The sequence below is a fragment of the Protopterus annectens genome, chromosome 8.part0 (assembly GCF_019279795.1).
Source record: "Protopterus annectens isolate FY-2018-M chromosome 8.part0, PAN1.0, whole genome shotgun sequence".
NCBI classification, from domain to species: Eukaryota; Metazoa; Chordata; order Ceratodontiformes; family Protopteridae; genus Protopterus; species Protopterus annectens.
The window spans coordinates 1205179329-1205203391 of NC_056741.1; the positions used below are offsets into that span (position 1 = coordinate 1205179329).

At 42.4% G+C, this 24063-nt stretch overlaps 1 protein-coding gene across 1 annotated transcript in view; it reads left to right on the plus strand.

Annotated features, from left to right (window-relative positions):
- Nucleotides 1-24063, plus strand: part of ABT1 (activator of basal transcription 1) — a 499518-nt gene that overhangs the window by 399428 nt on the left and 76027 nt on the right. Inside the window, exon 3 of the mRNA XM_044080697.1 lies at nt 21337-21518. Within this exon, the coding sequence (XP_043936632.1) occupies nt 21337-21518 (182 nt within the window). The remainder of the gene's footprint in view (nt 1-21336; nt 21519-24063) is intronic.

Below are 24063 nucleotides of genomic sequence, written 5' to 3' on the forward strand. Positions count from 1 at the left end.
ATTCTCAACTCACTGTTGCCCACAAGCTCATCTTTAAACCCTTGCTATGTCCATCTCTTTCCAATACCTTTAAAATGCACCTTCCTAAAAGACAACTCAGAACCAATAACCAGAACCTACTTGAACTACACATACCATTACGCCCCCCAGGTAAAAAACTTCTATCTTATAGTTTAGCACGTCTCTGGAACTCCCTACCTCCAGCTATTCGTACCACCTTCAACCACTTTACATTCAAAAAATATCTTTACTCTCATTTACTAACGCAGTGGGAATGCTCCTGCACCCACCCTTCATAATTTCAATGCTCTTCCTTCCACCCTCATATTTTCAAAACTACCTTATTTTCTTCCTCCTCCTGCAAATAAGTCCCCTTGCATCTGGTAAAGAAACATTGATTATATATCCTTAAACAGTAATTCTGTAAAATTCTACAATTACTGCAATATGACTCACTTTATAGTATGTACCATCTACAAACTGTAATTTGTACAATTCTGTAAATACTGCATTTTAACTCTGTATAAAATGCAATCTGAATCACTTCTATAGAAAGTACCATCTGCAACAGTCAACACCAGTGTTATGCTCTAACTGTGTAATTGTATTGATAACTTGATTGCTAATCTTTTATTACATTTGTGTAACTATATAACCTTGTTAATGGAGCTTTTCTCCCCAGGACTCCATTGAAAACGGGTTCATCTTGGCCCAATGGACTATCCTGGTAAACCAACTGCAAATAAATAAATAAATAAATTTACCACTAATTTGCCAGAAAACCACAATTTTATGAAAAATGAACCAAAAATATGAGGCTAAAATCTGGACATTCTGCAAAAATCTGTACAGTTGAGAGATATGGAAGTAGACCTTCTGTATCACACTCGCATACTTGCACATACAGACAGCTTAGAGTCTCTGATCCACCTACTTCATGTGTTTGGAATGTGGGAGGAAACTGGAGCACTCGGAGAAAGCCCAGTCAAACATGGGGAGGATGTGCAGACTCTACATAGAAGGCACTCCAGCTGAGAAATAAACTGGAGAACCCCTTGTGAGGCAGCGGCGTTGCCTGTTATGCCACTGTGATAGCTTCTTTATCTGTACCCAGTCAGGCCATTCGTTCTGCAGTTGTGGGTGATGGGGGTTCCCTGATCAGGCAGAAGTCCTTTGGCCATGCATTCCTGCCGGGGCATGCTCAATGAGCTCAGCCACTTACAACGGGAGTCTGGTGGTAGGGAGTAGGCCAGTCTAGCCTTTTCCCTGACAACACACCCCCTTCCCCTAGGGTGGCTCTTCGAGCTCCACTGTAGCTGCCCCTTCAAGGGCTCTCTCCAGTTGCACATGGCAGTGAAAGCTTGATAGATGTGTCCTCTAGAGGGTAGGACATCTGACTCTAGAGGGTAGGACACCTGACTCTAGAGGGTAGGACACCTGATGGTCCCACTGGGTATCAACCTTGTGGCAAGCCAGATCCACATCCCTCCCCTAAGATGGGCAGGTAGGGAGCAGCCACTCACTCCCATCCTCCCTTGCTACTTCCTGTAGGTGCCCAAGCCATTATTTGAACTCTGGTCACCTGCATCTTAGTCAAAGTTTCATCTCTGTACACTGTGAAGCAGCCGTCTTCAAAGGAAATTTTAAAGGGTGAAAAAAGTGTAGTGAAAAATCAAGTTAAAATTACTATTTTCTTTCCTTTTTATTTATGCATCATATTTGAAAACTGTAATCCCTAGTATTGGACTTGACAGACTTTGGGGGAAAGGAAAGAACTGGTTAGCCACTAGGGAAGGTACACAAGTGCACCATACCATGGGATTGCACACTGTCTACATTATGGTTTTCTTGTATTTAGTAACTGTTGAACAATATGCACTGCCAGACCATTTCAGAGTCGCAAAATTCAAAATGCAAGATCTCCCCTTAGAAAACCCCAACTGTGCTACATATTGCAGAAGTAGTTTCTCATGTGTCATGATGTGAATAACTCCTGTATCACTCTGTCCTTGACTTTACACAGACTACTGGTCCAGTTAATGGGACCGCCTCCATTTGTGAACTGGTACTACCATAGTCTGTCATATAGTAATGTGATTTCTTTCCAATTTGAACACCCAGCAGGTTGCATGTTATTTTTAATACGGGTAGTTCAGCTCTGCAATTTTTTTTTTTTTTTTTTTTTTTTTTTTTTTTTTTGTAATTTATTTTATTCTTTGCTAACTAGACAGGACCATTAGGCAAACCAGTATTTTTCATGGGGGTGACCTTTGACTTTCCTCCTTGTTACATGACTGTCTCAAAACCAGAGAGTTTGGGTGTAGCATTTGTGGAAATTTTCAGTGGTATGCAGATGTCCTTCAAGGATGCATCTGCAGTCCTTACAAATGGGTTGTCCTGTCGTCAGGCAGCCCTTCGGTCGGCCGGATTCCAAAGTCTGGGTCTGGCTTTGGCTGGTGTCGCACTTCACCCGACGTCATAGCTGCAGTTACTCGGGTGTAAAGGCATCAGCCGACGCCATTTTCCTCAGTCTTTCTTGCCGCGTGGCGCCCGAAGCAGAAGCTGTTCGCAAGTGCCGGTCGGTCAGATCCAGAGATTACTACTACCGAATACTTCTACTACTACCGAAGACTTCTAAAAAGCTAAGTACCCCGTTGGGGACTCTTTCTTGCCTCAGCCGATGTCAGAAAAAGTGAATAACTGTTTAACTTGTGGGAAACAAATACCTCATAAAGATTTCCACTCTTACTGCTTACCTTGTTTAGGCCCAGACCACGACGTAGCAGCTTGTCTAGCCTGTGCTTCTTTTAACTGACGGACGCTTAGACGTCGGTCGGAATTTGCTGAGCAGTTTTTCGGCTCTGATTTTGCTTATATTATGCCGTCGGATCCTCCGACTTCACAAATATCCAAAAAACGCAAGGAAAAGGACCGACACTCGTGGTCCGCGGTTTCGGCCGAAACTGCGGTTAAGTCAACCACGAGTGTCTCGGTTTTGGCTGAGACCGAGCAAACGGTTCTTCCTTCAGCCGAAAACATGCCTTCTACCGAGGCCTTTTCTAACCTGGTGGAATCGGCTTCTGAAATCCAACCTGCAGTTGCGGTTTCTCAGGAATTATCTGACACTATTCCCTTGGATATTTCAACTCCTGCACGTGGAGCTGCTAGGCCTCCTGCAGCCATGTCCATTAAGGCCTTTGCCAGGGCTAAAGCAGCTAAAGCTACAAAAACTGTGCCTGTTAAGACCCCCTCTCACAGGCCCAGCTCCAGTTCCCAAATGCTTTCTCTGGCAGAGGATCTCATTTCTTTAATCCGGGGATCCCAACCTCATCCAGACAGGGCCTCTCACCCACCTCCAGAGAAGAGGCCTAGAGCAGAGCCCCCTGAGCCAGTGTCCACAGATGATTCCTCTGATGATTCAGATAATACAGACCCTCCAGAGGCTCCTTATTCCCCTTACGAAGACCCTGATGCTGAAGAGTCCATCCCTTCTGCCTCTCCACCTGAGGAATTTTCCTTTGGGGAAACCTTGCATGCTATGAGGGAACAATTTCAGTGGCAGGGCCAGGATTTTTCAGACTCCAGGAAAAGGCTTAGAACCTTTTTGCATTTACCACAACATAGGCCTTTAGCTATACCTCCAGTTCTTTCTGTTGTAGATGATGCATTTAATGATGCTTGTACAGCTCCTGATTCATTACCTCCGGCCCCTGCTAAGCCCGATAGGTTCTACAGGGTCCCGGACACACATCACCATTTATACAAGGCTCCTTTTGCAGATCCCGAGACTATCTCCCAGGGGCCTAAGGCTGTAGCAACTACCTCTGCTAAAAATCCCCTCCCCTCTGAAAGGGAATCCAGGTCCTTAGAGATGGGGTAAAAAAGTTTACACTTCTGCTACTCTGTCAGCTAGGGCCTTGAACTGTCAATTTCATATGATCCAATATCAAGAATTTATGCTAGACCAGTTAACTAAAAAACTGTCCTCTGATGAACCTTTAGATAAGAAGTATGTTCAGGAAATGGTACATAACATTCAGCAAGTTAGTAACCATTCTTTAAAATGTGGCTATGATGCACTGGAGGCTTCCTTTAGATCAGCCATGACTGGCACAGTTATCAGAAGGCATGCATGGTTGAAGGAGCAGGCCTTACCGGACCATGTCAAATCAAAACTATTAGATGCTCCCATGGACAAGGTCAATTTATTTGGTTCTCCTGCACAACAGGTATTGAAGAAGATGGAAGAGAAGGCAAAATCTGTACAAACAGTGAAAGATTTCTTACAGGTCCAACCTCCAAGGTTTAGCAGGAATTGGCCTTCCAAAAATTGGTCCTTTCCAGACTCCTCTAAAGCACAGAGAGGCAGGAATAGGCGTTCAGGAGGCAGAAACCAATCCAGGGGTGCCTACAGGTGACGCCAGTGGCAGGGTAACAACCAGCGAGGCACAGACGCAGCCACCACCACTGCAACAGGGCAATCACAGTGACTTGGCTCTGGCACCGCCTACCAGGGAACAACTAGAAGCACCCTTAGGCGGAAAGCTATCTTTATTTTCAAAGAACTGGCATTACATCACAAGGGACAAGTGGATTCTGCAAACTATAGACCAAGGTTACAGGTTTCATTTCCATACTCTACCAGGAAAGAGAGGAATGCCAAACCTACCACCAACTCAAAAGGCAGAAGCTCTAAAACAAGTAAATCAATTATTAAAAATAAGAGCTGTGGAAAAAGTACCATATATGGAGCAAGGAAAGGGCTTTTACTCCAGACTTTTCCTAGTACCAAGGAAAGAAAGCAAATGGAGACCTATTCTCGATCTGTCCGCTTTAAACACATTCCTCATTGTTCCAAAATTCAAAATGCTGACCCTACAGCAGCTTCTTCCCATGCTGGGCAAGGAGTCTTGGCTGGTTACTCTAGATCTCAAGGAGGCATACCTGCACGTCCCCATATGACCAGATTGCAGAAGATACCTCAGATTTCTTGCAGGATCAGAAAATTATCAATTCTCAGCATTGCCCTTTGGCTTATCTACTGCGCCCAGAGTGTTCACGAAATGCCTGGCATCAGTAATCGCTCATTGCAGGCTTCAGGGAATCCAAATCTACCCTTACCTGGATGATTGCCTGATACAAGCGGACAACAAAAACAAGCTAGCAGAAGACTTGAAAAGAGTCATTTACCTTCTACAAGCCCTGGGATATACAGTCAATATAAAAAAGTCAAGGCTGATACCATCCCAAAAGATAACCTTTTTGGGTGTGGAGTTGGACACATCCAAACAAATGGCATTCCTAACAGTAGAAAAACAGGAGCAACTCCCTCTCTACTTCTTGGCATTAACAAAGCAAAACCATCTAACAGCAAGAAAAGTCCTACAGGCATTGGGCTTCATGGCATCCTGCATAATATTGGTCCCACATGCCAGACTGCACATGAGAAAGCTACAGTGGTACCTAAAGAATTTATGGTCTCAGCACAAGCACAGCCTAGAAACTCACATTCCAATAATTCCATGCCTGAAGCAAGAATTCCACTGGTGGGCTCAGGCCTGTCAAACAAACGAAGGACTGCCCTTCCACAGCACTCAACCAAGCCAAACCATCACAACGGACGCCTCAGACCTCGGTTGGGGGGCCCACATGATGGACAAGTGCATACAAGGCTTATGGACTCAAGAGCAACTGCATCTACACATAAACCTAAAGGAAATGCTGGCAGTAAAACTGGCAATTCAGGCTTTCAAACCATTTCTTCGACCAGGCCACTTGATGATAAGGACAGACAACACCACAGTTATGTGGTACATCAACAAGCAGGGAGGCACACATTCGTACCCTCTATGCCGGATGGCCCTGGACCTTTGGAATGTGGCCCTGAGTTACAACATTCAGTTACAAGCAATTTTTGTACCAGGAAAAGAAAACACTTTAGCAGACATACTAAGCAGGACTACCATGGATGCCCACTAATGGATGCTGCATCCGGACATCTTCAAAACCATAACAGGAAAATGGGGTCTCCCAGAAATAGACTTATTTGCATCCCCACACAATCACCAATTAAAGAAATTCTGCACCAGGACGTACCATCCACTGGCATGGAAGGTGGACTCCCTATCCTTTAGTTGGAAAAATCTGACAGCATATGCATTCCCACCACTTCCTTTGATGCACAAGGTGCTATTGAAGATCAAAGAGGACCGTCCAAGGATCATTCTGATAGCTCCAGATTGGCCAAGGCAACATTGGTACCCATTACTGAGGAGCATGTCTCGGTAACAGATGTGGCCCTTACCCCTAGTTCCCTTGCTGTTAACTCAGAACAACTACAACACCCTGCATCCAAACCTGAAAACTCTGCAGCTGACTGCCTGGAACATTGCATAAGACAAATTAACCCGAATTTATCTCAAAGGATTAAGGACATTATCTTAGAAGCTCGCAGACCTTCAACAAGGAAAACCTATTCAGCAAAATGGAAAAGATATCTCATTTGGAGTACTACTAAAGGGGAAGATGTGTCACTGGTAAACATAGCCAACATCCTGGAATACTTGGCAGAGCTATTCCACAAAGGCCTGTCCTACTCTTCCATTAAGATTCATGCATCAGCTATTTCAGCAGAATACGACTTGGATCCTCCAGTCTTCTCACATCCTCTGCTCAGGCAGTTTCTGAGAGGAATTAAAAATGTAAAGCCTTCTAGGAAGCCACCATTACCTGCATGGGACTTGAACTTTGTGCTAGAAAAATTGACACTTCCTCCTTTCGAACCAGCAGCAACAGCAGAATTGCAATACTTATCATGGAAAACTGCTTTCCTGCTGGCAATCACTTCAGCAAGAAGGGTTTCTGAGCTACAGGCATTAATGGCAGTACAGCCCTTTTTGATCTTCCATCAAGATAGAGTGTCCATGAGAACAAATCCTACTTTTATTCCTAAGGTGGTCTCCAGAGTATCTTTAAATCAGGCTATCCACCTACCTACATTCTTCCCCAACCCGCAGAACAGGGGAGAAAGACTGTTGCATACCTTGGATGTACACAGACAATTACGATACTACCTGGACAGGACCAAGAGCAATAGAAAAACTGACCAGCTACTGGTAGCATATGCAACAGGAATGGAAGGGAAAGCAATTTCGAAACAGACAATATCTAAGTGGATTGGAAATTGCATTAGATTTTGTTACTCCTACCATGGAAAGAAAACTCCAGAAAACATCAGGCCTAACTCTACAAGAGCTACAGCCACTACCACAGCTTTTCTACGAGGAGTGGCTACCAAAGACCTTTTAGAGGCTGCTACTTGGAGCTCCGTGCATACATTTGCCAAGCATTATAATTTACCTTTATACTCTAGATCCCGAGCAGGTTTTGCCACTGCTGTTTTGCAAGGGATCTTAACTACACCATAACTCTACCTTTCCGCCTCCCCCAGTTTGGCTATGGTATTCTACCCATTTGTAAGGACTGCAGATGCATCCTTGAAGGACATAGTACAGTTTTGTACCTACCATAAATGTAGATGTCCGATAGGAATGCATCTGCAGTCAGGATTACCCACCCTCCTTCCCCTCTGTGGTACTCCTAGGGTAATTGCCCTTCTTATAGCTAGCTGGGGGAATCTATTATGGTGTATTTGTTTGTATATATGTACATACATGCTTATCTTTTGTTTTCTCTATAATATTTGGAATCATTGGCATTTATCCAAATTTAGTCCTCCTATAGGGCACCTGGCATCTGGGGCAAGAAACACTGAGGAAAATGGCGTCGGCTGATGCCTTTATACCCGAGTAACTGCAGCTATGACGTCGGGTGAAGTGCGACACCAGCCGAAGCCAGACCCAGACTTTGCAATCCGGCCGACCGAAGGGCTGCCTGACGACAGGACAACCCATTTGTAAGGACTGCAGATGCATTCCTATCGGACATCTACATTTATGGTAGGTACAAAACTGTACTTTCTGCAGCCATAGTGTATGCTTCTGCAGTCGATGTCATTCAGCTTCAGCTTTAGCTTTGATGGTGGTAATACTTGATGAAATGTCTAAGTGATGTGTTTATTGTGCCTAATACAAAGCACAGTCCCTCAAGCAATTATTTTGGGCACACATGAAACATCTGTGTTGACAGACAAAAAAGCAGAAGTGAAAGAATCTGCATTTCATTCCTCTTCTCACTGTTTCAGCAATCCTTCTTGAGACTTTCTTCACCTGATGGTTCCAAGAAGTTAATAATGAAAACCATCCCTTGACCTTAAAGGCTTGTACTTCAGCACACACATCCACATGTAATGTTTCTCTTAGAGCTCTGTTTCTAGCTGCTGTATTTCTTGCTCTGAGGGTTCTTGTTGCGGTTTTTGCACTTAGCTGAAAGTGAAAATTACACACTGTCTTAACAGTTTTGTACTTCTTGTCCAGCAAAATTTGTTTTAAAGGTAGCCTTCTCCTTTAAACTTCGGTACAGTTCCACTGTTACAGTGATTCCTCTTTTCCCCATGGACAGTCATTCATGCAGTACAGAAAGACCACTTTATGGTTTGGAAACCAGCTGGTTATAATGTGTTTACTCCTGTTTGTTTCCCTCATATATTTGCAGTAGCAAAGCCAAGTGTAGATTTTCGCGTACATTTTAAACAACTTTTTGAAATGCTGTTGTATGTTGTCCAAAGAAAGTCTGTACAAAAAGTAAAAGTTCACAGTCATGACTGTAAGTATGCAAATTAATGTAATTTATGAATAAGGAAAACCTTGGAGACTAACTGGTTGTGCTCAAAATGATGGCAAGTTTGCATAAGCTGACACTGTGTGAATGTGTGGATACAAATGCAGACTGAGAATGGGCTATGTAAATGAATGAATTGGGTGCTGGCTGTGGAGTAGAATGTTTCAGTTCACCATAGTGGGAAATTAACTGCTAAAAACTAAATGGAATATTAAGCCTCCCTCTGTGTGTGTGTGTGTGTGTGTGTGTGTGTGTGTGTGTGTGTGTGTGTGTCTCCCTCTCTCTCTCTCTCAGTAAACAATATGCTAATTTAGTATGAGCTGTTAATTAAACCACAGGGTAAATCATTAAAGCCACCTTTTAAGATCACAAAGACAAATCCTTTAATGTCTCCATAATGTGTGTGTGTGTCTCCAGATACATTTTGCCCATTACAGCAAAAAAGAAAATTTTCTCATAGCTGCCTGGCAAACAGTAGCTCTTCCTCTTTTATCAGGTAGCAGGTACATAGAAAAAATATTAATGTGTCACAAGTTGCAGCAAATTTACATATCTTTTCCCTCTATTTGTTTGTGTCTTTCGGCTTTTCCCGGTTAGGGGTCGCCACAGCGGAACTCCGGTTCGCTAATGATTGGTAATGGATTTTTACAGTTGCAGGTTACCAGCCCTGCTGCACAACCTTCAATGAAGGCACGCCCCATTCACGTATGCCTCCACACAGAAGACGCTCTAGCTGAGAATTGAACGGGACAACGTCTTGCTATGAGGCGACAATGCTACCTCAGCTTAAACTAAGCTGCTATAAAATCTGGCAACTTTCCTGGCCTTTTACTTAGTGTGGGTTTTCTTTCTTCTCTCACAGTAGTAAAAGCTCATGAGTTATCTCAGTTAAACAGCTTTAGTATCACAAATTAATTTCATGGAACTATGATCTGCTGGATGCCTTCAGGTGACCATAGCTGAGATTTGAAAAGGATGAGTAGTGTGCAAGAGGAAAACTGATGGTGTGTGATGACTTGGAATAGGAAATTTGCTTCACTAAGCAGAATAGCTAAGTGCATGTTTGCTCTGTCAGGACTGTATTTTAGTTATGACATACATTTTTTTTATTTAACTGGATAAACCCATTGAGCATGTCTTTCTTTTCAAATGTAGTCTGGGAGAACTGTCTGGTTATGTGACTTGCTCAGAGACCTGCAGTAGGCAGCTGGAGAGTTGAGGGAATCAAACCCTGTACCAGGGGCGGCCCGTGCTATCGGACTGCCGGTCTGCAGCCCCCTCAACCTGAAAGTACAGATAAAATAAAAAATAAAACGAAAAAAAAAGTTTAAATTTTGCGGACTTCGCGCATGCGCACTGCTGCTGAGACAGTCTAGTGCATGGAGCATGCGCACGGCAGTCCTGATTGTGGATCATGGACAGGAGCGCTTCCACAAGTCTTTGCAGTTTTAAACTGCATAGACTGCCTGGGGAAATGCGTTGGGGTCAGACTGCAATGTCGGCCGTCAGGGGAACGATCGGATTGGAGTTTGCTGCAGGGGAAGATCTCGCGACGGGCAAGGTAAGGATCTGGATTGGAGTAGAGTTCGCGACGGGCAGGGTTGGATTTGCGCGGGATTTACTTACTGGATGTATGGTGGCTGCAGTCTCGTCGGGATTTACGTACTGGATGTATGGTGGTATTATGGACAGGGATTTACTACAGGACCAGGTAAGTGGAGTGTGTGTGTGGATGTTCTTCGTCTTCCATTGCTGCAGTCCTGACTATTGGGTATAGTCCGCGTCCCAGTCGGCCCGAATACCAGAGTATAAGGCTGACGTCGGTCAGGGCGCATTAGACTGACGTCAGTACGTCAGGGTACTAATGCGCATGACCGACGTCATATCCTCAGTCTTTTTTGCCGCATGGTCCGATGCAGAAGCAGTTTTGCGAGTGCAGGTTGGCGTTCTGAAATACTTCCGAAACCGGAGTTTCAGACCGAAACAGAGTTGGCTAAGTACCCCGTTGGGGAACATTTTGGTTTTTTCTTGCCTCAGTATTTTACCGGATGTCAGAAAAAGTGAATAACTGTATTTCTTGTGGGAAACAGATACCTCATAGGGATTATCATACCTTGTGTATACCTTGTTTAGGGCCTGAGCACGACGTTGTTGGTTGCCGCTCTTGTGCTAGGTTTAACAAACGCACTATTAAGAGGAGGTTAGACTGTGCCAGGTTAGTGTTTGGGAAGCGTTGCAATTATAAAATGCCGTCGCCCGCTTCCTCCAAGAAGCGCAAGGATAAAACAGTGAAGCCTAGGGTTGAGGAACCGGCAGTCCCGGACGTCGGTTCTTTAGAAGGCTCAGTGGAGCCGGAGGTTTTGCCAGGAGTTTCCATGGAGTCCCAGGCAGAAACTATACTCTTACAGGATGTGCCTTCTCAGGAGGTAGGCCAGGCTGAGGGGGCTTCTCAGGTGACTGTTCTTCCCTCTCTTCCCAAGGTAGTTAGGGCCTCTCCTTCTGTTGCCAAAACTTCTATGAGAGGTAGGCCTACTTCAGCTTCAGTGGGGGCTTCTCCTACCATTTCAGGTTCTGTACCTAAGAAACATATGCTTAAGATGGCAGAAGATTTGATTACTATGATTAGGGTTCTATGCCCCTGCCTGATAAGAGGCCTAGGGTGGAACCGGAGTTTGATTGTTTTGAACAGTGTTCTGAGGCTTCAGAATCTTCTGTGGAAGATTTGCAGGAGTATCCTACCTATTCTGATTCTGATGTGGATGATTCCACTCCTACAGCGTCTCCTCCTGAGGATTTCTCATTTTCAGAGACTTTGCATTCCATGAGGGAGCACTTTAAATGGGAAGGCCAGGATTACTCTGACTCTAGGAAAAGGCTTCGGGAGTTCTTGATTTTACCCCAGCATAGGCCTTTAGCTATTCCTCCTGTGTTGAATGTGGTGGAAGATGTTTATGCAGAGGCTTCCCTGAACCCTGACTCTTTGCCTCCTGCTCCTGTTAAGCCTGATAGGTATTATAGGGTGCCCGAAGCTCATAAATATTTGTTTAAGAGTCCTAGGGCGGACCCAGAAACTATTTCTCAGGGGCCTAAGGGTGTAAAAGCTTCTGTGGTTAAAAATCCTGTCCCCACTGATAAAGAGGCGAGGGCTTTGGATAGGTGGGGAAAGAAAGTGTATACTTCTTCCACTTTAGCCATGAGAGCTTTGAATTGTCAGTTTCACATGTTAAAATATCAGAATTACCTTCTTTCACAATTGAAATCTAAGGTGGATGCTTTGGCGGAAGGTATTGAGTGTAAAGAGTTGCTGGATTTGGTTCATGTGTCTGAACAAGTGGGTAAGCATTCTTTGCAATGTGGTTTTGATGCTGTACAGGCCTCCTCGAGGGTGGCTGCTACCAGCTCTGTTCTTCGCAGGCATGCCTGGTTGAAGGATCAGAATTTAGCTGAGCATGTTAAGACAAGGATTTTGGATGCTCCTTTACAGTCTGATGTGTTGTTTGGTTCGCCTGTGGAAGCTGTTTTAAAGAAAATGGAGGACAAAGCTAAGTCTATGCAAACTGTTAAAGATTTTTGCAGGTGCAGCCACCAAGTTTAGTAGAAATTGGCCTGCTAAGGGGTGGACATATCCTGCTTATGATTCTCAGTCTAGGGGTAGGTCTAGACGTGGTAGGGGCAGGGCTCAAAGTTCTTTAGGCCTAGAACAGGGAGTTCACCTGCTCAGACTTCTGGTGAGGGCAGGGGTCAGTCCTTTCGTAAACAGACCCAATGACCTGTTTTTCAGCTGCCAGCAGATTCACGCCTGGCAGCTCCTTTGGGAAGACTGTCTCTTTTCAAAGAAAATTGGGATTTAATTACTCAAGACAAATGGGTGTTGGATATCATTCACCACGGTTACAGATTTTATTTCCATACAATGCCCCCTTTCAAAGGCATGCCAGACGTTCCTCCTCTACAAAGAAAAGAGGCTCACAAGCAAGTTTTACAGTTACTTCACATAGGGGCCATTCAGCCAGTCCCTGTGTCAGAGAGGGGCCTAGGATTTTATTCTCGCCTGTTCCTTGTACCAAAGAAGGGGAACACGTGGAGACCAATTTTGGATTTATCTCTCCTCAACACGTTTTTGGACATTCCCAAGTTCCAGATGTTGACGCTACAACAGCTTTTACCTCTGCTGGGCAAAGATCACTGGATGGTAACTTTAGATCTCAAGGAAGCTTACCTTCATGTGCCTATAAGGCTAAGTTGCAGAAAGTATCTGCGGTTTCGAGCTGGAAATTCTCATTATCAGTTCTCTGCATTGCCCTTTGGCTTATCTACTGCGCCCAGAGTATTCACAAAGGTTCTGGCTCCAGTGATAGCTTACTTCAGGCTTCAAGGAATTCAAATCTATCCTTACTTGGACGACTGCCTGATTCTGGCTCAAGAAAAGGAAGACCTACTACAGCATCTGGAATATGTTATAGCAGTGCTAAGATGCCTAGGGTATTCTGTGAACGAAATAAAGTCCAGTCTAGTACCCTCTCAAGACATGTGCTTTCTGGGTGTAAGACTGAATACAGCAGCCCAGATGGCCTTTTTAACCCCGGACAAACAAAAGAGTCTGTCACTTTACTTCCATCGACTATCTCATCAGTCCGTGCTGACTGCAAGGACAGTCCTTCAAGCAATTAGGGTTCATGGCATCTTGTATTCTGGTGCTTCCCAATGCCAAACTGCATATGAGGAAGCTACAATGGTATCTCAAAAATGTATGGACACAGCACTGCCAGGATTTGGACACCGTCATTCAAATAATACCTTGCATTCAAAAGGAATTTTTGTGGTGGGCTCAGGAATGTCACCTAAACAAGGGACTCTCTGTGACCCGGCCAGAGGCAAGTCAGATTCTAACGACAGATGCCTCGGACATTGCTTGGGGAGCTCATCTAAATGGAAAGTGGATACAAGACAAGTGGCCTGCCGGACTACAGCATCTACATATCAACATGAAGGAGATGTTAGCAGTCCAGTTTGCATTAATGGCTTTCAAGGAGTTACTTCTTCCAGGGCAGGTGTTGATTCTAACAGACAACACAACTGTCATGTGGTACATCAACAAGCAAGGGGGAACACATTCTTATCCTCTATGCAGGCAAGCAATGCTTTTATGGGAGACTGCGCTAAGCTTGCAACTAACTCTTCAGGCAAGGTTTCTGCCAGGAGCACAGAACTCCTTAGCAGATGTGTTAAGCAGACAAATCATGGATCCCCACAGTGGAAACTGGATCTTCATGTATTTCAGAAACTGACAGTGTCATGGGGAACTCCAGACATAGATCTGTTCGCTTCTCCACTAAACCACCAGCTGCCAAAGTATTGCACAAAGGGGTTTCATCACACAGCTTGGAAAGTGGATGCTCTGTCTTTCAGTTGGAAAAACCTTCATGTGTATGCCTTTCCACCTCTACCGCTTCTTCCAAAGGTACTATTAAAGGTCAGACAAGACAGGCCAAGGATGATTTTGATAGCTCCAGATTGGCCTCGGCAACACTGGTACCCACTACTACGGAGTCTGGTAAAGAAGCCTCCATGGCCTTTACCTCTGATTCCTCATCTGTTATCTCAGAAGGACGGTCATCTGCTCAATGTCAAGCTTCACTCTCTTCATCTAACAGCCTGGCATATTCTGTGTTGAAACACAGCAGGTCTCAACTTCCTCAACAAGTTTTAAATGTGATTATGGAAGCTAGAAGGCCTAGTACAAGGAGAGTGTACGCAGAAAAATGGAAGAGATTTTTATTTTGGAGTACAGCAAAGAATTTGGAGATTTCAGAGCCTAATTTGAGTGTGGCTCTTCAATATCTTACTGAATTATTGGACAAAGGATTGTCCTTCTCTTCCATAAAGATTCATGCTGCAGCAATTTCAGCTCACTATGATTGTGACCCACCTTTGTTTTCGCATCCTTTGTTCAAGCAGTTTCTTAGAGGGGCAAAGAATATAAGACCCCCACGTAGAGCTCTTACTCCTGCTTGGGATCTCAATTTTGTGTTGGAAAAACTTACTCTACAACCTTTTGAGCCTGCAGCTACTGCTGAATTGAAATATTTGTCATGGAAGACTGCTTTTCTGTTGGCTATTACTTCTGCAAGAAGGGTGTCTGAGTTGCAGGCCCTTATGGCAGTAGAGCCTTTTTTGATTTTCCCTAAGGACAGGGTATCATTACGTACTAATCCTTCCTTTATGCCTAAGGTGGTTTCTAGTGTGGCTTTAAACCAAACTATTCATTTGCCTACGTTTTTGCAGATCCTCAAAATAAAGGGAAAAGATATTGCACACTTTAGATGTACACAGGCAATTGCGTTATTATTTGAGCAGGACTAAGGATTTTAGGCAGTCTCAGCAGTTACTTGTTTCTTTTGCTTTGAGTTCACAGGGCAAGCCTGTGTCAAAACAAACTATTTCTAGGTGGATTGGCTTTTGCATTGCATTTTGTTATTCCCATCATGGCAAGGAGATACCAGCTGGGATTAGGCCTCATTCCACTAGGGCTACTGCCACTTCAACTGCATTTCTAAGGGGGGTGGCAACTAAGGATATTCTGGAAGCAGCTACTTGGAGTTCAGTGCATACTTTCTCTAGGCATTATCACCTTCCTATATACTCTAAGACTAGGGCTGGTTTTGCCACAGCTGTTTTACAAGGCATGTTGTCAGCTCCTACTACTTTATAATTTGCCAGCCTCCCTTACCTCTGCTTTGGGATTCTACCCAATAGTCAGGACTGCAGCAATGGAAGGCGAAGAACATAGTACAGTTTTGTACCTACCATAAATGTAGATGTTCGAGGATTCCATTGCTGCAGTCCAATTTACCCTCCCTCCTTCCCCTCTGTGTTTAGGGGTGGTTGTGTAGGTGAGTTTACATGCTTATATTTTTATATACATATATTGTTGTATATATTATACATGTTTTTGGTGCAGGTTGTTTTGGGACTTGTCTTTTGGGTCTTCTGACATCTGGGGCAAGAAAAGACTGAGGATATGGCGCCGGTCATGCGCATTAGTACCCTGACGTACTGACGTCAGTCTAATGCGCCCTGACCGACGTCAGCCTTATACTCTGGTATTCGGGCCGACTGGGACGCGGACTATACCCAATAGTCAGGACTGCAGCAATGGAATCCTCGAACATCTACATTTATGGTAGGTACAAAACTGTACTTTTTGCATTTACTACAGGACATGGAGTGTGTGGTTTTGCTATTACTACAGGACCAGGTGTGTGTGTGTGTGTGTGTGTGTGTGTGTGTGTGTGTGTGTGTGTGTGTGTCTGTGTGTCTGTGTGTGTGTCTGTGTGTCTGTGTGTCTGTGTGTGTGAAAATGCCTCAGGTGGGATGTACTGGTGATTAGACTCATGGTGGTGTGGTAGGGAATACCTCAGGCTTGAACCCTGTACCTTGTATGCAGGTGTTAAAGACCTGAATTCCCTACCCACCACCATTTGTAAAATATATGCAGATTTTTGCCTCATATTTGATCTGATCTATTCCTCATAATATCTGTGTTTTTTAAATACTGCAATGCTTAAAATTTGATGGTGCAGTGGTAGCATTGATGCCACATAGCTATAGGTTCTTGGGTTTCGTTATTGGCTGGGGTGCCTTCTTTGTGGGGGGGGGGGTCTGTATCTTCCCCCTGTGTTTGTGTGGGTTTGATTTTGTGTCCTCCCATGTTACAAAGACATGTCTGCATTATTTCTTCCTGGGCCTCTGCTGAGAATTGTTTTTTTTTGTTCCAAGCCAAACTGTCCTGATTAACAAATGTTAAATAAAATTGACAGGCATTTGAATTTCAGACTTCAGGTTTCTGAATGTTTAATTCCTTGCATATTTGATGGTGCAGTGGTAGTATTGTTGCCTCACAGCTGTAGGTTTTCTGGTTTGATTCTTTGCTGGGGTGCCTTCTGTGTGGAGTCTGCATCTCCTCCCTGTGTTTGTGTGGATTTGCTCTGGTGCCCTGTCATTTTACAAAGACGTGTCTGCAGTATTAATCCCTGGGTCTCTGCTGAAAATTGTTTTTGTTCTGTCAGCAGTAAAATTGACAGGCTTTTGAATTTCAGACTTCATGTTCTTCAGAATACATAGTAACACAACCTTTTTTTTCTAGCAATTTTCTAAGTTTATAAGATGAATATTTTAAATTTGTCCCTATTTTTGGGACTGTATTCCCAATTATTGGCTTCGTCCAGGTTTTTGTGCTAAGGTTGACCGCTATGGCAAGAACTGAATTCACTGAATATGTTTGAGGGCTGTATTCCCTCATTACTGGGTTTGTCCAGGTGTTTTGTACTAAGAGGTTGACAGCTATGGTGAGAACTGAATTCACTAAATGATAGCCATTTAAGTTTCAGTCTTCCTCTCTTTTACAAAGCAGCTGATGTGGCGTAGTGGTATGTTACTCTGACGGTTTTGCTCAGGGACTTTGGCAGTAAAATGTATGGTGGTAACACAACATTTTATTCTGGCAACTTTCCAAGATTATACAAGCAATGCTTAATGTGTCCCTGGTTTTTGGGCTTTTGACCCCCCCCCCCCCACCACCAAATACATTTTGGCTTTTTCCAGTTTTGTTGTGCTGTGAAGTTGAGATGCAGTTGAGTATTGAGTAGATTTTACAAGGAGCTGAGAGCTAAAGGGGAACAGAAGTTTAGTGCTTTGCCTTGTTAATACTATAGCACAACAGGTTGTGTACTTGCTTTTGATGCAGAAGGCTGTGGGTTCTACTCCCACAAGGAGTGGATGCTGCCGTACTGAGAATGTTCTCCTTGGTGAAGATACTAACTATGAGTCTGTTATCAGTTTGCCATCCATTTCCTCTTGCAATATTATTACTAGCTTATCATATTTTAATGTAATATAGGCAATTTATTCCTGAGGGGCAACAGACACTTTATTTTTCGATGAAATCATGAAATATAAAGGTGATTGCTAGCAGCAACCTCTTCATTAGTTACAGATTTCTTTAATGTGGAATTATTTAGATGACTTTTACTTCAGAGATTGTGCATATTTACTGATAATGGACTGTAGAATTGTGCATATTTACTGATAAAGGTGGACTGTAGAATTGTGCATATTTACTGATCATGGTGGACTGTAGAATTGTGCATATTTACTAATAATGGTGGACTGTAGAATTGTGTATATTTACTAATAATGGTGGACTGTGGAAGTCTGAGTAGACTTTTTTATTATAAATGTTCTCAACTGGGCAGTTTTGCCATTATGGGTGCATACGTTTTGTTTCATTGCTTACTGGAAAAATGTTCAAAACAAATTTAAAACACTCTCTAACAACTGTACTGTATTGTACAAGGAATATAATTTTAGTACAATGAGGAAGGTGTATCAAAGAGCACATGTATGTTTCATATGCGAGGGGCCTATGATTTGAAAACAGGAAAACAGCCCAAAATTAATCTTTATCTGCCACTGGCAAAATGTATTTTCTTTGAATGTGGGTTTCAATGCTGTTTCAATGAATGTGAGTTTCAAGGGCAGAGAAGGTTTAATGCTAAGTTTTCATTGTGAGACTGCATTGCTTTGTTTAGCAGATGACTTAGTGTTTGTGCTGTAAAATACAAAATAAAACTTTCAAATGAAGTCCAACTCATCATAGAAGTAAAGCAGTATGCACATTAGTGTTTATGGTAAATGGAGTGAAATAGCCAAGTAATGGTTCATTGGAATGGCTGCAGAGGCTTCATTCAACCATGATTTTGTCAGGGGGGAAGGGCAGCAAACTCAGACAGGCCGAGCTGAACTATACCTCCCAACTGTCCAGATTTTCAAAGAATGAATAGATTTTTGCTTCTTATTTTTGGTTTGTTCTTCATAAAATTTGTAGTTTTCTGGCAAATCATTGAGGAATTAAGTCACTAAATAATGATACACTGAGTTTCAGACTTCATAACCTTCAGAAAAATGTATATTAAAGTAAGAGCTGTTCTATCAACTGTCTCAATTTATACAAGAGCAATTTTTAGTACTGTTTATATGTGCCCCCAATATATTTGACCTTGTTCAGATTTACTGCATTAACAGGTTGAGAGGTACATGCAAATAAATTGCTTTATAGAATTAGGCATAGCCAACCTCTCAACTGTCCCCGATTTTTGGCTCAAAATGTTGCTCTTCCCCCTAATAATCCCTCCGCAAAATAGCAATTTTGGAAGAAAACATGGAGGGTTTACAATTAAGAAATAACTGTAATAATCAAAGTTATAGATTACTTCGTTGAAATGCATGTAGATTCTTTTATTTTGTCAGCTGCTCAAGGTAGGCAGTACTAATATTAAAGTGTCCCTTCCTTGGCAGGTTCCCAGCTGTATTGTGTGTCTATTTTATATTTTTGCATCACATTTTTGGTCCATTTTTCATAAAATTGTGTGTTTTGGCAAATTAGTGACAAATCACTAAAGACTGAAGTTAGAAAATGACAGACATTTGAGTTTCAGATTTTATACCCTTCAGAAAATTCATACTAATGCAAGACCTATTCTATTATCTTTCTAAGTTTATTAGAGCAGTATTTAAAAATTGGCCTTATTTTTGGGCCTTTGTCCCACTTCTGTGTATGGCTTTGTCCAGATTTCTTGCTCTTGAGGTTGAGAGGTATGACAAATGTATCAGGGCCATCACAGTCAGCCAGAGACATTTCAAATTGTGACATACGTGTTGCACCCCACTCCCCCATGTAGTGACTTTGGATGTGTCCAAGCAAGGCAAGAAGTAGTTGTGTCTACCTTGGATGGGGAGGACACACTGCATAAGTACTACAGTGGCTTTTCATCTGTCCTTGATTTTGCAGAATGGTCTGGTTTCTGTCATATTTTTGTACTGTTGATTTATGCTTATTACTCAGATTTATGCTTATTACTCAAAGTGCCTGTTGCTCTGTGTTTAAGTAGCAATGCTTTAATGACCATAAGGTAAGCTTGTCTGAGATCGTAAGATGCAAGTAAGCTTTAATAAGCATACTGTTAAAGAATTGTCAACATTGAAAGCCTTTCTGTTGTTGCCATGCAGAGAATACTTGACTAGATAATGTATAAGCCTTGGGTATTAGGACAGGATTCCATTATTTTAAAAAGCTCATTACACTTGTTGGAGACTTCCAGTCATCTCTACAGACTTTACCCGTAAACTAAACAGAATGCCAATCATGTGTGGTCCATAACCTGTACAGTAATCCTTTAAGCAATGTATCTTGAGCTTGTTTCTTGTTTGCTTTTCATTTTTTACTTTGATCATGTTTTCCCCATGAAATAAGTTGTCAGGCAGCAGGTCTTTTTTGGATAAGAAACATTTTTACAAGTGGGGGCATCACAGAGATTTCTACTTTCAGCATGTTACTTGGTACTTTAATAAAGCTGAATATATTATAATTAGAACTACAGTGCAAGGAGAAGTGGTTTGAGTTGAGTGCTTCTGGTTTTTCTTATACTTGATTTTGACTGGCATTCCAGTAATGTATTTAAAAAGTAATTTATTTTTTCATGCCTCACAACCTTTTGTTTCCATCTAGATATTAAGTAAGCTGTCATGCAGCCAATGCATTGAAATATTTTAATTCTTCTACACTTATTTTTGCCTTGATTGGACTTTCATAATGATGGTTTGCCACCCAGGGCAGCGTATTTAATTAAAGTTAGTTTTTGTGGTTGTGTGCATAGCTCCTCCCCTTTCTAGTTGACCACACCCCTTCCCCTTGACCCCCCCCATTCAGCTGTCTCCTGCAGCCCCCCTGTGATTTGAAGTCACCAGCCGCCACTGCCCTGTACTATAAGAATAAGCTCCTTAACAGCTCACAACTTTAGTCTTGTGTGCTGTCAGACATTTACAGTGACACTACAGCAAAAGGCATCCAATAAACATACCAAGGATTTCCCAAAAATGACGTATTGAAACAACAAATTGTGAACAAAACATTTTGAACGCTCCACTGAAATCTTCATGTGGAGAAACTGAAACACTGTTCTGAATTACGTCTACAATGTACTGATGGACTGCTGAAATGCTATTGCCTTAGATATGGGCTTTACTAGCCCTTTCTGTTGCTCATTCATGTACTACCTACTGACGGAGACTGCTGCAGACTAGATTGTTGCTTAGGTGATGCGTCTCCTATCATTATACTTTCAAGAGTTGTAGTTGGCCAAGTATAATTTCACTCTTTATATAAAAGTAAATAAGTAAAATAGGTGACCAAGGCTAGTGTTCTGGCATTCGTTTTAATGTTGCCTGAGTTCCCTTTATACAAGTGGTATATTTGCCTTTCTTCTGATTAATATGTTGCTGTAGGATCTTGCAGTGCTCCTATGACAACGGAGGGAAAAGAGAGATTGCTTTCTTCTGCACTGGTATGCCTTTCATGACAGAAATATTTGTCATTAATGGAGGAAGTATGAAAATGTATTAAAAATGTACTGTAGGAGTGTCCTTTCTATGGTGCTTGCTAATAAAAACGATGTTCAAGAAAAACTTTCATGTCTAGCTTTGCTGTCATTGTCTTAACACACACATTGTGACATTTTATTATACTTCATTTCGTTTTAGATAAACCTATTCCTAAGAAGAAGAAGAAGAAACAATCTGGTGGTAATGCCAGAAACTTCACTGAAGGCTGGGTAGAATTTCGTGACAAACGTATTGCTAAGTTAGTGGCAGCCAGTCTTAATGGTACTCCTATTGGCACACGAAAGCGGAGCCGTTTCCATGATGACCTGTGGACAATGAAGGTATTTACAGTCATTTATATTCTAGAACCAAGTCATTTTCACAGGTCTTGTACTCAGAATTATACATCTAATATCGGAGGTCTAAGTCTAAGGATTTCTTCTTCAGGTGACCCAACTTGACACAATACTTAATTTTCTCTTAAGTCTAAGGATTTCTTCTTCAGGTGACCCAACTTGACACAATACTTAATTTTCTCTTATTTCTCTGTTTGAAGGGTACACATGCTGCCTGTTAGCAGCATGCAGTGACCTTAACTGCCTTATTCAGCTAAGATTATATTTGAGTCATTGTGCTTCCTACTGTTTCACCTGAGGTCCTCCTTAAGGATAGGCAGTTAATACCTTCGTCCCTGACAAAGGAAAAGTCTCTGATTTGTTTTACATTTCCTGAGTTGGGCAAAGTTTCAGTGTAGATTCACATTGAACACCCTGCCCCTTTGCATAGTGTGAGCCCTACATCTACTTATGCCCCTGCCCCCCCCCAAAAAAGGTGGTTTGGTCCCCTTGAAAGCTTCAGACACTAAATAGATACTAAATAGTTATTTTAAACTAACACTTCTGAATAAAAACCACAGTGTATAGCACGAGGAACACAAAACCAGGAACCAAACAAACCTCGTGTAGTGGTAACAACCACCAACCACACAGAGTAAAAAACATTTTAATGTATACAATGCCAGAGAAACAACAATAAAATTCCAGTCAAGCACTTTCGTCAGTACCCCTCATCGAATTCCTGATTAACCTATCTACAAATATCCCCAGCGATTAGGTGGTACTATTATGGAAGTCGCAATGAGCCTATAAGGGGGATATCCAGTGCTCTTGTGCACCATCAGAATCCCGAAGATGGTTGAAATAGTGGGATGGTTGATGGCCAAATAGTTGAAAATGTCTTCATTAATACTGTCCTGGAACAAGGAGTCCTCTAACATAAGCTGAATTTTTCTGTGGGCTATGTTCACCTCATTTGTGACACCACCTCATACTTGTCTTCACAATATAAGGTGGATAACATTTGGTTAATGTAATTTATCTTCTCAACAATCACCATCCCTACCCCTTTGTCTGGTTTCATGTTTCAACTTAAGTTTCATGGTTTCAACTTAAGTTGGAACTAGCCCTTTAATTGGTGAAGTAAACACCCTGCCCCTATGCATAGCATGAGCCCTACATCTACTTATGCCTCCTGCCCCCCCAAAAAGAAGGGAGTTTGGTCCCCTTTGAAAGCTTCAGACACTAGATACTAAATAGGTATCTTAAACGAACACTTCTGAACTGTAGTGTATTAAATAACTCCCTGGAATTTTGCTGGAAGCACCTTTTACTTTACTTCTAAAGTATTGATTTTTCTTTTTATTTCATTTGCTGTAAGGTATACTTGGTAATTGTATTGCATTTCTTATGTTCCAATTTTGGGGTCCTGCATAGTTTCTGCTGTCATTTTACTATAGGGTACCTCTGAAAAGGTTCTCTTAACTTAAGAAAATGTATCCATATATCACTGTTATTTCGTCCTTTTCATGGTCACTGACCATTGTAGCCTGTACCGACAAGTACTCGGCATGGGGGGGGGGGGACAGTCCTGGACAACACACCAGACCTTTACAGGATACATGCATATACTCCCTCTGAGCAGTTTAAAGGAGCATCTGTTCACTTATTGACATGTCTTTGAGATGTGGGAGAAACCTTGAGGCCCCATGAAAACCTACGCATGCAAATGAATGGTGTGTAGCCTGCAAAGAATGTACCCCTGCCAAGAAACATACAGGAGAACTATTCAGCAGCAAGAACCACCACTGAATCACTGCTGTTTCCTACCAAGAAAATTGCATAACTACTAATCATACATCTTTGATGGGTTTCCTATCAGAATCACAGCACTATTTATCTAAGTATATATATCTATATAATATGTATGTACATATATGTACATGCTCATTACACGCTCATATCTGTACATAGGCGTGTGTGTGTGTACATATATATATATATATATATATATATATATATATGTGTATATATCACACTTCAATTTAATGTATGTACATACATATATACATAAGTATAGATGTGTGCTTGTGTGTGTATCGGTATACAAAGGCATTGAAACTGAATTTATCAGTGCCAGCTTTCCAAAGTCCAACATACTGAACAACTCAAGAATTGAAACAAAAAAACATTGCAAAAGGAAACACATGGATGTCCTTCAAGGATGCATCTGCAGTCCTTACAAATGGGTTGTCCTGTCGTCAGGCAGCCCTTCGGTCGGCCGGATTCCAAAGTCTGGGTCTGGCCTCGGCTGGTGTCGCACTTCACCCGACGTCATAGCTGCAGTTCTTCGGGTATAAAGGCATCAGCCGACGCCATTTTCCTCAGTCTTTCTTGCCGCGTGGCGCCTGAAGCAGAAGCTGTTCGCAAGTGCCGGTCGGTCAGAACCAGAGATTACTTCTACCGAATACTACTTCGAAGACTTCTAAAAAGCTAAGTACCCCGTTGGGGACTCTTTCTTGCCTCAGCCGATGTCAGAAAAAGTGAATAA